General features: G+C 43.1%; 1 protein-coding gene across 3 annotated transcripts in view; it reads right to left on the reverse strand.

Annotated features, from left to right (window-relative positions):
* LOC143934564 (uncharacterized) overlaps positions 1-14,972 on the reverse strand; it is a 109,721-nt gene that overhangs the window by 49,823 nt on the left and 44,926 nt on the right. For all 3 annotated transcript variants that reach the window (XM_077458315.1, XM_077458307.1, XM_077458300.1), the window contains exons 5-6: positions 13,748-13,830; positions 8,857-8,983 (exon numbers count right to left, since the gene is read on the reverse strand). In XM_077458315.1, coding sequence (XP_077314441.1) covers positions 8,857-8,983; positions 13,748-13,830 — 210 coding nt within the window. The remainder of the gene's footprint in view (positions 1-8,856; positions 8,984-13,747; positions 13,831-14,972) is intronic.

Below are 14,972 nucleotides of genomic sequence, written 5' to 3' on the forward strand. Positions count from 1 at the left end.
CCCAAAAAGCACTAAACACTCTGGTAGAGTGTGCCTTAACTTGAATAGGGGGAATCTTACCCCTTAAATCATATGTTTGAATTATAACGTGCCGAAACCACTCAGCAATAGTGGATTTCGACACTGCCTGTGCTTTTTTTTTTTTTCGACCTTCTGGCAGAATAAATAAGACATCAGTCTTACGAATCTGAGCAGTTTTCTTTAAATATATATTTTCAGTGCTCTCACTACATCAAGACTATGTAGCGATTTTTCTTACCTGGAACATGGTTTTGGGAAAAACTATGGCAGGACAATATCTTCATTCAGATGAAAGCCTGAAAACACTTGACAAAAAGCCTGGACGAAGGCGTAACACCACTCTGTCCTCTTGAATAATCAAATACGGCCCTTTACAAGAAAGAGCAGCCAATTCTGAAACCCTCCTTGTCGAGGATATAGCAACCAAAAATATCAGCTTCCTAGTCAGAAGGACTAAGGGAACATGCTGTAATGGTTCAAATGGTGGTTTTTGTAACACTGGCAAAACTAAATTTAAGTCGCAAGGGGTTAAAGGTGATTTAACTGGCGGATTAATCCGCATCACCCCTGGCATAAAACCCCGGACTAAAGAATGCGTCGCAATCGGTCTTTGAAATAAAACCAATAAGGTTGAGATTTGGCCCTTAATAGTACTTAGGACCAACTTCATATCTACGCTCAATTGTAGAAAGGCAAGGATTCTGCCTATAACATATCTCCGAGGGGGCCAACCCTTGGAGTCACACCAGATTTCCAAACTCTAATATACAGCTCTGGAAACTGGTTTCCTTGCATTGATTAAAGTTGAGATAACAGACCTGGAAAGCCCACGATTCTTCAGAATGTGGATTTCAATAGCCAAGCCGTTAAATTTAGCGTTCGCAAAGTAGGATGGAATATCGGCCCCTGCGATAGCAGGTCTGACCTTAGTGGGAGAAGACAAGGACCCTCTAGTGCCATCTTTACGATCTCTGTGTACCAAGACGTTCTGGGCCATGCTGGTGCTACCAGAATTACCGTCTTTCTTGCCAGCTTGATCCTGCAAAGAAGTCGAGGCAGCAACTGAATTGGGGGGGGGGGGGGGGGGAGCGCAGATCAGTGAAAACTGATCCCACTGAGTTACCAGCGCATCTGTTCCGTATGTGAGTGGATCCCTTGTTCTGGACACAAAGTTGACTAACTTAATGTTGAATCTGGACACTAGAAGATCTATGTGCAGAGTCCTCCATCTTTGGCAAACAGCCCGAAACACTTCAGGGTAAAGAGACCATTCCCCTGGTAATAACTGGGTCCGCCTGCCAATTTTCTACTCCCGGAATGAAAACAGACGATAGGGATGGAACATTCCTTTCTGCCCAGGTTAGGATATGGTTGACCGCTCTCCGAGTTGAGACTCTTGGTGCCCCCTTGGCGATTGATAGAGGACACAGCCATGGCATTGTTGGATTGAATCCGGACTGGACAATTCTTTAACCTGGAGGTCCAGGTTTTCAGAGCCAGATACACTGCCTGAATCTCTAGGATGTTGATGGGCAGGGCTCTTTCGAGTTTTGACCAGTCCCTGGACAGTCGTCTCCTCTAGTACAGCTTCCCAGCCTGAGAGGCTGGCATCTGTCGTTACTACTTCCCAGATTATAGGTCTAAAGGGTTTCCCCTTCAGCAAATTATGGCTTTGTAACCACCAACTGAGGCTTTGAGACACTTTTGGGGATAGCCGCATTGGCATGTCAAATGAAGCTACCATCTTTCCCAACAACCTCATGCAAAGGCGAATTGAAGGAAGGATTTGCTTTTGACCAAACCATCCGTACCAGCTCTTGTATGGAGCTGATCTTTCCTGGAGGCAAGAACACCCTTTTTTGGGCTGTATCTATGATCAGGCCTAAATAAACCAGCCTTCTTACTAGTTTTAAGTAAGACTTCTCTAGGTTGAGGATCCAACCAAGACTTTCCAGGTAACTGGTTGTAATGTGTACATTTGCCTTAAGCGAGTCACTGACTGGCCTATTAACAATAGATCGTCTAGGTACGCCAACACTGTTATGCCCTGTGCCCTCAACCTGGCTAGAGGTGGGGCCAGTATATTTGTGAATAGCCGTGATGCTGTGGCTAGCCCAAAGGGTAATGCCGCAAACTGAAAGTGTCGTTGTTGCACTTCAAATCGCAGAAACCTTTGGTGAGCAGGAAATATAGGGACATGCAGATAACCGTCCCCAATATCGATGGACGCCAGAAGTTCTCTGCCTTGTAGGATGGAGACCACTGACCTGATCGACTCCATTCGAATGAGTGAATTTTTAGGAACCGATTTTGATTTTTTTAGATCTGGAATGGGCCTGACAACTGCATTCGGGTTTTGGTACCGTAAACAGGTTTGAATAGAAACCTAAACCTTGTTCTTCTGTGGGGAGCTGTAAGATTACCCCTTGAGTCATAAGAGGTCTAATGCTTTAAACAGGGATGGTCTTTTCCCTGGATCCTTGGGAATGCTTGATCTCAGAAAGTGAGATGTTGGAAACTCCTGAAACTCTAGTTTGTATCCTAGAGTCACTGTGGAGAGAGCCCATCTGTCCTGAGTTTCCCTCTGCCAGACTTCTGTGAAATGCAGAAGTCTTCCCCCCACCTTGGTGAGGGGAGACGCCTTTTCATGAAGAGGTCTTAGTATTCTGCTTTGTAGTCTTGCGGCTCCAGATCTTCCTTTGAGCCTGGGCCGGACCCTTCGATTTTCCTCTGAAATCTGACGGTGGAAGCCGTGGACGCTGCCTAGAGGCGGATGCGCTTGGCGCAGAAGAGAAAGTCAGTTTAAATGAAGGACGTTTATACTTTGACTGGAAAAAGTACTTTTTCCACTGGAAATTGTCTGGATGTATTTATCCAAATCTTTGCCAAATAGTCGCTCCCCATGAGATGGGAAACTAGACAGTAGGTTTTTGTAGGGTGCTTCGGCAGACCAACCCTTTAGCCAAAGGGTCCTAACGCATGTGTATTGCACAAGTGCAAGGCGAGACGCCTGGTTAATAGAATCCTTTATAGCATCTATGGCAAAACATAATGCTTTTGGTAAATCTGCCAACTCACTGGCCTGTTGTGCAGGGAGCTCGTTAAGGGCCTCTGTGAACTGGTCTTTTAAGGACTGACAGATGCCTATAGCTGCAATTGCAGCTGATCAATAGTACCTGCTAAAGAAAAAAAGGGGATTTTAAAACAGGAATCCCAACCTTTTATCTGTTGGATCTTTTAGTATTTGTGCATTGTCCACTGGACAAGTTAAACTTTTATTCACACTTGAAATTGCAGTATCTACTGCTGGAACTTTCCATTTTTTGGTGAATTTTTCCTCCATAGGATTGCCCTGTCAGGTATCTCCGGAGAGGATGACAATGTGGAGGCATGTCTGGAGTTCCCAGCATCTGGGGGTGGTTTTGATGCCTTAGTAGTAAGCCTTGAAGCCATAGGGCAAAGCACAAAAAGGTACTCCAAGAACGATTCTATTTCTTTGAACAATAGTAGGAAAAAACAGTGGTAGCATAGAATGATCTAATGCTAAACAATAAGTTTTTTCCCTGTATTGCAAATGCCTGTGTAAACCCCTCATGTGCACCAGCGCTTCTGTGTCCTGTGGCAGCCTTTCTTCAGCTGCTCTGATACCGTTTCCCAGAGTACCAGCTTTACGTTTTTTCAGGTGTGAGCCGGATTGTCTATGCGCCATACCCTTGCCTGTGCTTTAGCAAGAGTCACCTCAGAGGGGAGGCGATTTACACAGCCGTTTTATCTTTTCAGATTTATGCTTGTTTAAAACATAACATGTATCCCTATCCACTCAGTTTCCCCATTTAGGGGAGCCCCCCCCTTCCAGCTTTAATAGGGGTTCCACTCCTTTGGACCATGTACCATGTATAACACCCCTCAGGACAGCTTTAGGTAATGTAGCAAACCAAAAAGAGTCCTGGTTCCTAGGGTCCAGCCCTCGAAGAGCGTTACAGCCAAACCCTCGTTTTTCTATGCGAGGCCTGGGTACCATCCTGGAGCCACAGTGGTGGGATGGATCCTGTTGTGGAGGCTTTTTAAATCAAGCATGGATCCCTCCTGGATCTCCGCAGAGCACATCTTCACTCACGCCAACACATTTAGACACTGGCGAAAAAAAACGGAGGTACTCCTGGAAGGAGGAGGGGTTATATAGGGAGTCAACTTCCTGTATTGGGTGTGCTAGTGTCAACAACTGAAGTTAGCTATAACCCACTAAGTAAATACTTAAGGCTATGTGTGCTATGATGTACGATAAAGAAAAGCAAGTTGGTGTCTCCTTTTCCTGGCTGAAATTCAAAGTTCTGACTTCCAGTTTCATTCCTTTACCAGTCTTGATTCTACATGTCCCATCATGCTTTGAGCCTCTGTAGTTTCACAGTCATTTTGAGAGTCACTTGTAGCAGTTCTGGGAGTTGATCTGGATGGGTTCAAATGCAAATCACTCTTCAGTCTGCAAAGTAGGCTTAACTGTGTCATTCCTGTCTTACAGCATGCCAAAGAATAATGGCTTACTGCAAAACTACAGAGTTAAGGCTATGGGAGGTTTATTATGAAGGTGCTTTCTTCTCATATAAATGAATCACTTCACAGAGCAGGATCTGAGGGGTGGGACTCATCCTGTTCACACTGGTCGGCATATTTACCTGGGCAGCCTTGATTTCTAATTGTGATTCATTCAATCCTGCCAGAAGCAGCTCAGCTGTCAGAACAGGCTGAAGGGGTGGGACTTTGTTTGGACTCATCCCATAGGTGGGATTGAACACCAATTAGGATGCATTCCATCCCATCCACCATCAGAGCTCTGAAGGAATTTACATAATTTGCAGACTCTGAAAAACTAAAAGAGGGGTGTGTTCTAGGCTAAAAAATCATCAGGAAGTGGCTGTAAGGCCCTCAGTCTACATCCAGATCATACAGACTGTCATATGGTACAAAGACTTAACTAAACCCACAATATCAGAGGACCTGCAGAAAACAGGACAACATGGTACATAGGTAGGATCTATGCTGGGACTGATCATTTCATTCAGTTCGAGTGAAAAGACCATTGGAGTTCAGCTTTATAAACACATTTATTGACAAAAAAATTGCACTCACATGGTTCAGAAGGTCACAGCGCTTTAAGAAAATAGTTCCAGCTGGTATCCAACAGACAGAGAAAAATCGGCATTTTCTGTTTTTAAGGATTTTACACTATTGCAGGATTTTTTTCTTTTAAAGACCTACACACCTGCAATCTTATCTGGGAGTGAATTCTGAGGTACCCCAAGTATTGCTGAGAAGTGGAGAAGCCTGGAGATACATACACACTTATCTTGACCACTTGACCACTTACCAGAATCGCTTTACCCTCTGCATATAATAAGCTTTTCTGGGCACGGTAAAAAAGGTGGAAACATTCATTTTGGAGCACTATAATGTCAAGAGTGGTGGACGATATCACACTGGACTTTATATACTGCAATATTGAAACTTTTTAAATTTAATATTTGGGTACATCACAATGGACTTTATATTGCAGTGTTGGAATTGTTTATGTATTAGATGCACTTTATGGTATTATTTGAGATATACAAGTTTATTTTGTTTCACTTTGATATTGTAATTTGGGGTGTAACAGTGCCTTTATTAGCATATATGTAAATGCAATAGGTGGAAGGTATGAACAAAATACAAAGGTTTACAGATGGCAATATCTCCACATATTTGCAGTCATTGTGACACGACCACCACGCCATTAGATAGACTAAACAATAAATAAATAAAACTGAAGGTATTCTTTTTAGGATGTGGATCTGGGGTTCAGAAATTTCAATTTTACCCTATCCCTGTGGTCTATTCATAGCCATGAAAGCAAAGATGCAGAGGATTCAATTGGTTATTGTCTGAGCCAACCCTTGGGAAGAAATAAGAAAAACTGGGCTAGACTGTACATAGCTTGATGTGGAGGTGTAGTGTATCCAGGTGGATACAATATATTTTTAATCTGGGCTTTGACATCTGTCCAAGTCTTTAATTTTGGGGAAATCCCACCATATGTGCAGGCGTGTGCAGTCTCTCCAGCAAAGACCCAAGATAGAGGGATAAATAGGCACCAAGGCTTTGGGCACCCAGTACCAGCGAGCTAGCAGTTCGTAGTTATTTTCTTGCATTTTTGAATGCACAGAGCTAGAATGAGTAATTTCATTTGTTTTGTCGACTTCGCATTTGGTTTAAATTTGCAAGATAATCATCCAATCTGATGAAAATCTGAGGAAGATTTACATTGAATCTCATTATCTACATATAGTCAGCATAATGACATCTTGGCAAGACCTGATACTGCCTCCACTCCATGTGTATTATTGAATGGTTTAGTTTTGCAGGATGAGGGATGAAGCATTTTGTTAGCCATCGTGTGTTTAAGTAACATTTTTAATATTGTTGAAAACATTTTTTTTTTATAATGTGGTTAATTTTTGTTTCGCTCATGCACCTAAAAAATTCCCACCGCAATTTTTCTTTAATTATGTAAATTACATAAAGCTTGTCACGTTACAAGCATTCCATATATACCAAAATTTCTTAGTAGAATTCAAGGGTCCTTCACAAGTGTGTTGATTATGAAGAATAAAGCAACGCTCAATAATGCAAATATAAAATTAATGATGCGTTTTTGAAGAGTTGAAAAAGCATCAAGAAAGCTTGTTAAAAGTAAAGAGAATTTTTTTTTTGCACATTCATACTTACCTAGGTGGATGCAGCATCGGTCCAATGCTGCATCTGTCCCCCGCCCGGTGGCTCTACACTGAGAACCGAGCGATCGAACACCACCGGTCTCTCTGTGAGCCTAGAGCTGTGACTGAGTCTGCAGCTCTCTGCTCTTCTCCCTCCTCGCTAATTGGAGTGCTATCCTGTGGAGTACACAGAGCGGCCGTCCCAAGCTCCCAGCAGATCCAGACTCCATGGTCAGGATGACGTGCTGTCTGGCCTGAAATCAGTGACATCAGCAGAGAGCTGACTTCAGTCCGCTCTCTGCTCAAAACGGGTCACTGGAGTGCAAAACAAATTGCACTCCTGTGATCCATAGAAGTACAGCCAAACAAGCGTTGGCTATACTTTTCCTTTATATGCCCATAAAAGCATTGTTTTTTTTTTCTGAAGTGCTTAAAATGGAAGTGATGTATAGGAAATTATATCCTTTGAAGCATGGTTAGGTTGTTGTGCGATACATTTTCATGAATTCTCTGCAAGATGGATTTATAAACTTCAGAGCCCTTTCACATTGAGCAGCCCTGGGCGTCAGCGGTAAAAATGCGGCTATTTTAAAGCATCACTTTAACCGTCGTTTTTGTGGCGCTTTTCGGTCACTAGCGGCATGCTTTTAACTCCCCTGCTAGTGGCTGAAAAAGGGTTAAAACCGCCCGCAAATCTCTGCTACAGGGGCACTTTGCCAGCGGTTCGGTGCAGCTGTCCATTGATTGCAATGGGCAGGGGCACTTTAGGAGTGGTGAGTTCACCGCTCCTAATGTGCACCAAAGAAGCTGCTGGCAGGACTTTTTCCTGACGCCCTGCTAGTGCACTGCTCCAGTGTGAAAGCCCGAGAATGGAGCCACTGTTTCAGGGCGCATTACAGGTGCCATTTTTAACACTATAGCGCCTCACTGTGAAAGGGGTCTTGATCTCTGACACTTAGCTTGGACCAGGTCCCAATCTTAGAATACTACCTGCTTGGTGACTTATCAGATTTTTTTTGGTATGTATCATAATAGCTCAGAATACCAAGACCATACATTCTGGATGCTAATCCACCTATTCTATGAGTACTGATACATTATCAGCCTTTATGACACTTCTTGCCACTCTCTATTACTGGCACCAACACTTTGATACGAAAAATGTAGCCACTGGCAATAATTCTTAATGCTTCTACTCCGGTCTGTACGGTCAGTATTGCAGGCTTGGCTTGATGCATTTACCTGTACACAGGACAAACTAACTGTTATCACACGAATGCTCTGTAAAATCTGGAGCTGCTCTGACTTAGCTTTCTGTACTATCCCAATGCATTCTGGGATACAGATACCTCCACTGCCTCCCCCCCACCAGCATCCAGCTAACACTTTAAAGATGCCTAGGTGTCGTTACAGCACTCTACTACTGAAATTAATAGAGGCGGCAATGGCTCCTGAAAATAACATGCCATTTAATTTGTAACACACTTGTGTGTACTGAATTTTGTCATGCCCAATGCAATATTCATGGCAGGCATTGCAGGGCAATAATGATGCTTTAAAAACACTGGTTAATGTCTGCTTAAGCAAAGGGCATTGAAGCACATGTGAATGAGCCCTTACAAAGAGGCTAAAGGGACGTTTTACCTGAAAGAAAGCAATCTGATATTTACAGATGATAATTTGTTTAACCTACCTTTAAAATTACAGAATACATGAATACTAAAATGACATGCTGTCTGCTCAGTCACTATTCATTTGGTCTCATCAGGGATGATCAGGCAAAGCCAGCTCTGGTTGACTGTCACCCTTTAGCATTGGTAACATGACTGTGGATGCATGTCATAAGAACTCAGTGTATTCAAGCAGATTAAAAGTATTTTTACACTCTCTATAGCTTTTATTGACAACAGTTTGAATGATGTTTGCGTTTTAAGTTAAAGCCTTCAGAGAAATATGGGTCTACGTTAAGTTTACTTCTATAAGAGCAAGTCAACTTAAATCAAGGATACATTTTCCTGTTGTGAGAACAATCTATTTAGAGAACAGAGATGATCCCATGTCTGCATACTAAAATGTCAGGCTTACTTACATTTGCTCCTTGCTGATAGCCACAATTGTGCAGTCCGACGGTCTCTCTTTGTGGTATTCATCTTGTATTTGCTGGTAGAATTTTAAATAAAGCTTCTCTCTGCGATCATCGGAATTATATTGTGTACCTACAAAAAACAAACAAACATACCCTTCTTACCTTGATTTTCAAACTCCATTAAAAGGCCGTAAAAAGAACTCTGGTCTCATCTGTAGTGCACAACATGAAATACTGCGATATCGCCGATTATCATTGCCATTTTAGGACATACACACGTAGCATCAATATCATGCTGGCATGGCTGAACTGGCATTTAAAAACAAGGCTCTGTTTATCTCGGGTCCAAGGACACCTGGTGTATAATTAAAAGACCAAATTTACCTTAGGTACCGTATGCCAAATGGAGTACCATTCAACAGCTTTCTAGAAGGTAGTCACCAGAACAAAGCTCCACCGCATGTGACTAAATTGTCAAAGCGTTACAGGCCCAGAAGCATGAAACATTGAGTGTAAAAGAGGAGTAAACTTTGCATTAGTGAAGAATAGAATTTAAAAAAAAATTACTAGGAAAATTCCTACGAAAAGTTCCACAGCATTCAAATGTTCGAAAGTAGTTGCTATATTTTGTTTGCTTTTAACATTTAATTTTGGAATCAAAAGGAGTATACCGCACTTTTGAGAAATATTTAGCATCCTGCTCCTTCAAATCTTCTCATTCACTGCGGTTGAAAACAGATGTTGATTTGCCCCCATTAATGATGATTTTCCAAAAACAAGCAAATGTTCTTACAACTAAAATAGCGGAACAAAATTCTGCTAGTGTAAAGCTAGTGTAGGCACCCTCTTAGGTAAATTTCGTTCTTTTTGGCTCCTCTATTAATTGGAGCAGCTTTTGGATTGCCTTTGGCGTTTCTGGATTTCAAGGACTAGAAGTTTGGTTGCTTCCTCCTGCATTCTAGATATTTCTAGAACATAGTGAGCTGGAAAGACAAAATGAGTAGCCCCTGTAGCAATTACATTTATTGAAGCGGATGTTCATCAAGGTTCCAGTTATGGCATAACTGGGTCTTGACAGTTCACTGAAGATTGCCCAGGTGGAAGTTAGAAAGGATCTGGCTGTCTTGTAGCATTGTGGGCATATTAACCTCTCCTACACTGAAGCCTGTCCAGTGGCTAGTGGAAGGAGGCATCCAGTGACATTTTGAGTACTGATCCGAGTTCAGGGTCCTAGTCCTCTGTGCAAACTTCTGGCGTTATATTAATCCTGTATTATATTTAATATTACATTTATTATGTGCCAGTGGTAGCTCTAACAGATAGCTTTTACAAGGACTCTGTTCTGCCCATCTTCCTTTGCTTCTGCATAAATACTGTCCAGGAAGGCTTAATAAAGTGTCCTGTAGGGATGAGCTCAGGTGTATTTGCATGGACCACGTGTAGAGCCCGCCAGGAAGTCAGCGCAGCGCTTCGCTAATCACAGGCAGTGAGACATTGCCCGATCTCTGCAGCCGCACATCGCAAACCCCCTCTGTGTTGTTCAGCAACAACAATTGACAGATCAATGAGCTGGGGTGAATGAACCGTTGCCTGGTTGCCCTAGCACTAATCTTGGGGGAAAAAAACTTAAATTAAAATTACAGCAGCTTCTACAGGGATAGCTCTACACCAGCTTTAGATGAGACCTCTCAGATGTGTTTACAATCATTTGCAAGGCAAAGAGGAAAACCAACGTGAAACCAAATGGAACTGGAGCTGGTGTTTAACCACTTGCTTACTGGGCACTTAAACCCCCCTCAGTCCCAGACCAATTTTCAGCTTTCAGCGCTGATGCACTTTGAATGACAATTGCACGGGCATACAACATTGTACCCAAATGAAATTTGTATCATTTTTTTCCCACAAATAGAGCTTTCTTTTGGTGGTATTTAGTTACAGCTCGGAGTTTTATTTTTTGCTAAACAAACAAAAAAAGATGCAAAAAAAAAAAAAAAAAAAAAAATCATGTTTTAATAGTTTGTTATAAAATTTTGCAAACGGGTCATTTTTCTCCTTCATTGAAGTGCGCTGATTAGGCGGCACTGATAGGCTGCATTGGTGGGCACTGATGGGCTGCATTGGTGGGCACTGATGGGCTGCATTGGTGGGCACTGATGGGCTGCACTGGTGGGCACTGATAGGCATAGTTAAGGCGGCACTAATAGGCACAGATAAGGCGGCACCGATGGGCACAGATAAGGCGGCACTGATGGGCAAAGATGGGCACAGATAAGATGGCACGGATGGGTGGCACGGATAAGTGGCACGGATGGGTGGCACGGATGGGTGGCACGGATGGGCACTGATAGGTACCACAGATAGATGGGACTGATGGGCACTGATAGGTGGCACTGATAGGTGGCACTGCTGGGCACTGATGGGCGGCACTGCTGGGCACTGATGGGCGGCACTGCTGGGCACTGATGGGCGGCACTGCTGGGCACTGATGGGCGGCACTGGGGTGCAGCACCTTTGAGGCAGATTTTGGGTGGCACTGTGGGTGGCACTGCGGGTGGCACTGTGGGCAGTGCTGGGTGGCACTGTGGGCACTGCTGGGTGGCACTGTGGGCACTATGGGCACTGCTGGGTGGCACTGACAGAGGGGCACTTACTTTATTTCAGGATGGCACTGCGGGTGGCAGGTGGGCACTGGCAGGGGGCAGGTGTCCGCTGGATATGCTGGCCGTGATCGGGACTGATGTCCCGAACACGGCCGCCGGCGATCGGCTTTTTTTTTTCTCCTCGCGCTGTCAGCGCGAGGAGGAATACTAGCCGATTACCGGCTCCGTTTTAATCACATGATCAGCTGTCATTGGCTGACAGCTGATCACGTGATAAGGGGTCGGGATCGACCCCTTACACGGATCGGTGACCAGGCGAGTCTCACGGACTCGCCGATCACAGAGCGCGCCGCGCGCGCCCCTCAGGGGGCGCGCAGGCCGCTCGTAACCAGGACTACGTCAATAGACGTAGTCCCGGAAATGTGGGTCCGCGATATTGCCGTCATTTTGCAATAGCGCGGTACCCAAGTGGTTAAAGACAGAACAATGAATGGAAAAAAGAAGATCTCATTAAAACAAGATCAGTTTGGTAATTTTAGGCAGCTTGTAATGTGCAGGTCCCCAATTAATAGTTTTTAGGTCCTTTACAGAACCCAACAATGTTATTAGCAAGGACAGATAAGAGAACAGGAAAAAAGGGAACAGCCCTGTCAGGTACATCTTTTAATACGAAAGAACAGGAGAGTTGTGCACTGGGCTTTAAAAATATTCTGTGTAAATAAATTGAATAATGAGATGTGGCAAATAATATATCCACTTGTCAGAAAGTTAGGTGATGCACTTTGGCTCATTTTGTGTGGAAAAGGGGTAGAAATGCAAGAGCACAGACTTGAGAGAAGACCTTAAAATTGGACTGGTAATATTAATGTATTTGGAGCCCTAAGCACAACAACACTGGGCTTTAGTGCCCTGTGAATGAGAACAGTGAGCACACTTGGGTGCAATAAACATTTAGGAACATGTAAAGAATCTGAAGTTCAGTCAAGTAACTCCATTATATATAGGGTGCATCTGGAAAGTATTCACAGAACTTCACCTTTTTTCCACATTTTATGTTACAGCTTTATTCCAAAATAGATTCAATTGATTATTTTCCTCAAAATTCTACAAACACCAACCACCCCATAATGACATTGTGAAAGTTTGTGTGAAATCTTTGCAAATTTATTAAAATATAAAAAAAAAACTAAAAACTAAAAACAAATAAATAATAATCACATGTGCAGAAGTATTCACAGCCTTTGCCATGACACTTAAATTGAGCTCAGGTGCATCCTGTGTCCACTGATCATCCTTGAGATGTTTCTAGAACTTGATTGGAGTCCACCTGTGGTAAAATCAGTTGATTGGACATGATTTGGAAAGCCAAACAAACACGTCTAAGGTCCCACAGTTAACAGTGCATGTCAGAGCACAAACCAAGCCATGAAGTCCAAGGAATTGTCTGTAGACCTCTTAAACAGGATTTAATCGAGGCACAGATCTGGGGAAGGGCACAGAAAAATTTCTGTAGCACTGAAGGTCCCAATGAGCATAGTGGCTTCCATCATCCATAAAAGTTTGGACCCACCAGGACTCTTTCTAGAGCAATCGGGGGAGAAAGGCCTTAGTCTGGGACGTGACCAAGAACCTGATGCTCACTCTGACAAAGCTCCAGCATTTTTCTGTGGAGAGAGGAGATCCTTCCAGAACAACAAGAAGCTCTGCAGCACTCCACCAATCAGGTCTGTATGGTAGATTGGCCAGACGGAAGCCACTCTTCAGTAAAAAGGCACATGACAGCCCACCTGGAGTTTGCCAAAAGGCACCTGAAGGCCTTTCAAACCATGAGAAACAAAATTCTCTGGTCTGATGAAACAAAGATTGAACACTTTGGCCTGAATGGCAAGAGTCATGTCTGGAGGAAACCTGGCATCGCTCATCACCTGACCAATGCAATCCCTACAGTGAAGCATGGGTGTAGCAGCATCATGCTGTGGGGATGTTTTTCAGTGGCAGGAACTAGGAAACAAGTCAGGATGGAGGGAAAGATGAATGCAGCAATATACAGAGACATCCTTGATGAAAACCTGCTCCAGAATGCTCTGGACCGCTCTGGACCTCAGGCTCATCTACAATTTCACAATCTGCAGAACTAGAACACTGTGTGTAATAAAAATATATTACACACACAATCAAAGTACCTCAACAGTAAAAGTTTCAGAAGGTTATATTTTTTGCCTGCCATCTTGTGAATGCAAAAAACAAACAAAAAAACACCACCACACAAGATGTACATTGAATTTTTCACTTACTATTTTCAGAGTACTGGTATCTCTCACAGTATTCCTCAGGACCAGTGGAATAATTATGTTTTTTCCCAAAGAGTTCTTCAAAGCTGTTAAAATAATGTAGTGTTTATTCATAGAGCAATTAAGGTACAGTACTCTTGCCAGGAGTTGCATTAGAAAAATAAGAAATATCTCCCAAGGCAGCTGGAGTTGGGGGGCAGAGCACAGAATGTGGCTGCCTCCGCCACTCCTCCCAAAGACTTATTCACTCAAGATAAGGAGAGACCACAGCAGCCTTGGGAGTGTTCATATCCAGCAATGCTGCAAGTGACTGAGCACATTGTTACAGCATACAGCCCTAACCTGTCACTATACTGCCCTACAGTGACTATAGTAGCCAATCATATTTTATCCTTACGCTATCCATGACAAAATATGCTTTATGTTAATATTGTTAAAGAAGTTAATATTTACAATATACAGTCTACTAGATCTGCATGCTTTATAATAGCACATTATGCAATTTCCTTTGCAGGGGTCCCCCCCCCCCCAACGCCGCAGTTTACTACAGCTTTAAATGCTTGCAGCATTTTCCTTTCCATAAAAGATTTTTAATTAACTTGCAGTATGCCTTTGAAGTTGCTAGAAAATTTGACTAGTCAGTTCCCTAGTACAGCCCCTCCCCACATGCCATATCCCTCCTCTCTTCTGGAATTATCCAATTATTGCCTGTGCACTTCCATTCACCTTTCTACATAACCATTAACATAGTTGCAGAAGGAGAAACGAAAGGGTATACTATAGAGCTCAGAGTCTGCTGACATCACGTCCAAGATGACGGCACCCAGCAGCAGTCTCAGGGTTTGAATGTCTACACAAGGGAGGTTATTACATGTAAATACTATGCGTAAAATAAGGTAAATTCACATATGCTATGGAAAGATTGGTTTTAAATTATGTGGTGACCGGGTCTCTTTAAACCAAATGGCAAATAATGGCAGCAACACATAAAACAAGAGGCTTAGCAGTTGTTCAGCGCAATATCAGAACATAATTTGCAATGAAGGTTGATGGCACCACTAGATTATAAATGGTCCAGTAAAAATTTTAAAAAATCTTGATAACACGTACATAAAGGTACAGCCAACACATTTTGGGGACTCACAAATCCCTTCACCTTGGCATGTGCAGATGGTGGATGGATTTGGCCTAAAGAAGTGTTAACACAGACAAAACACCTTACAGTGAA

The sequence above is a fragment of the Lithobates pipiens genome, unplaced genomic scaffold, assembly GCF_037356315.1.
Source record: "Lithobates pipiens isolate NorthernLeopardFrog02 unplaced genomic scaffold, aLitPip1_a1.2 Scaffold_10, whole genome shotgun sequence".
Taxonomy (NCBI): Eukaryota; Metazoa; Chordata; class Amphibia; order Anura; family Ranidae; genus Lithobates; species Lithobates pipiens.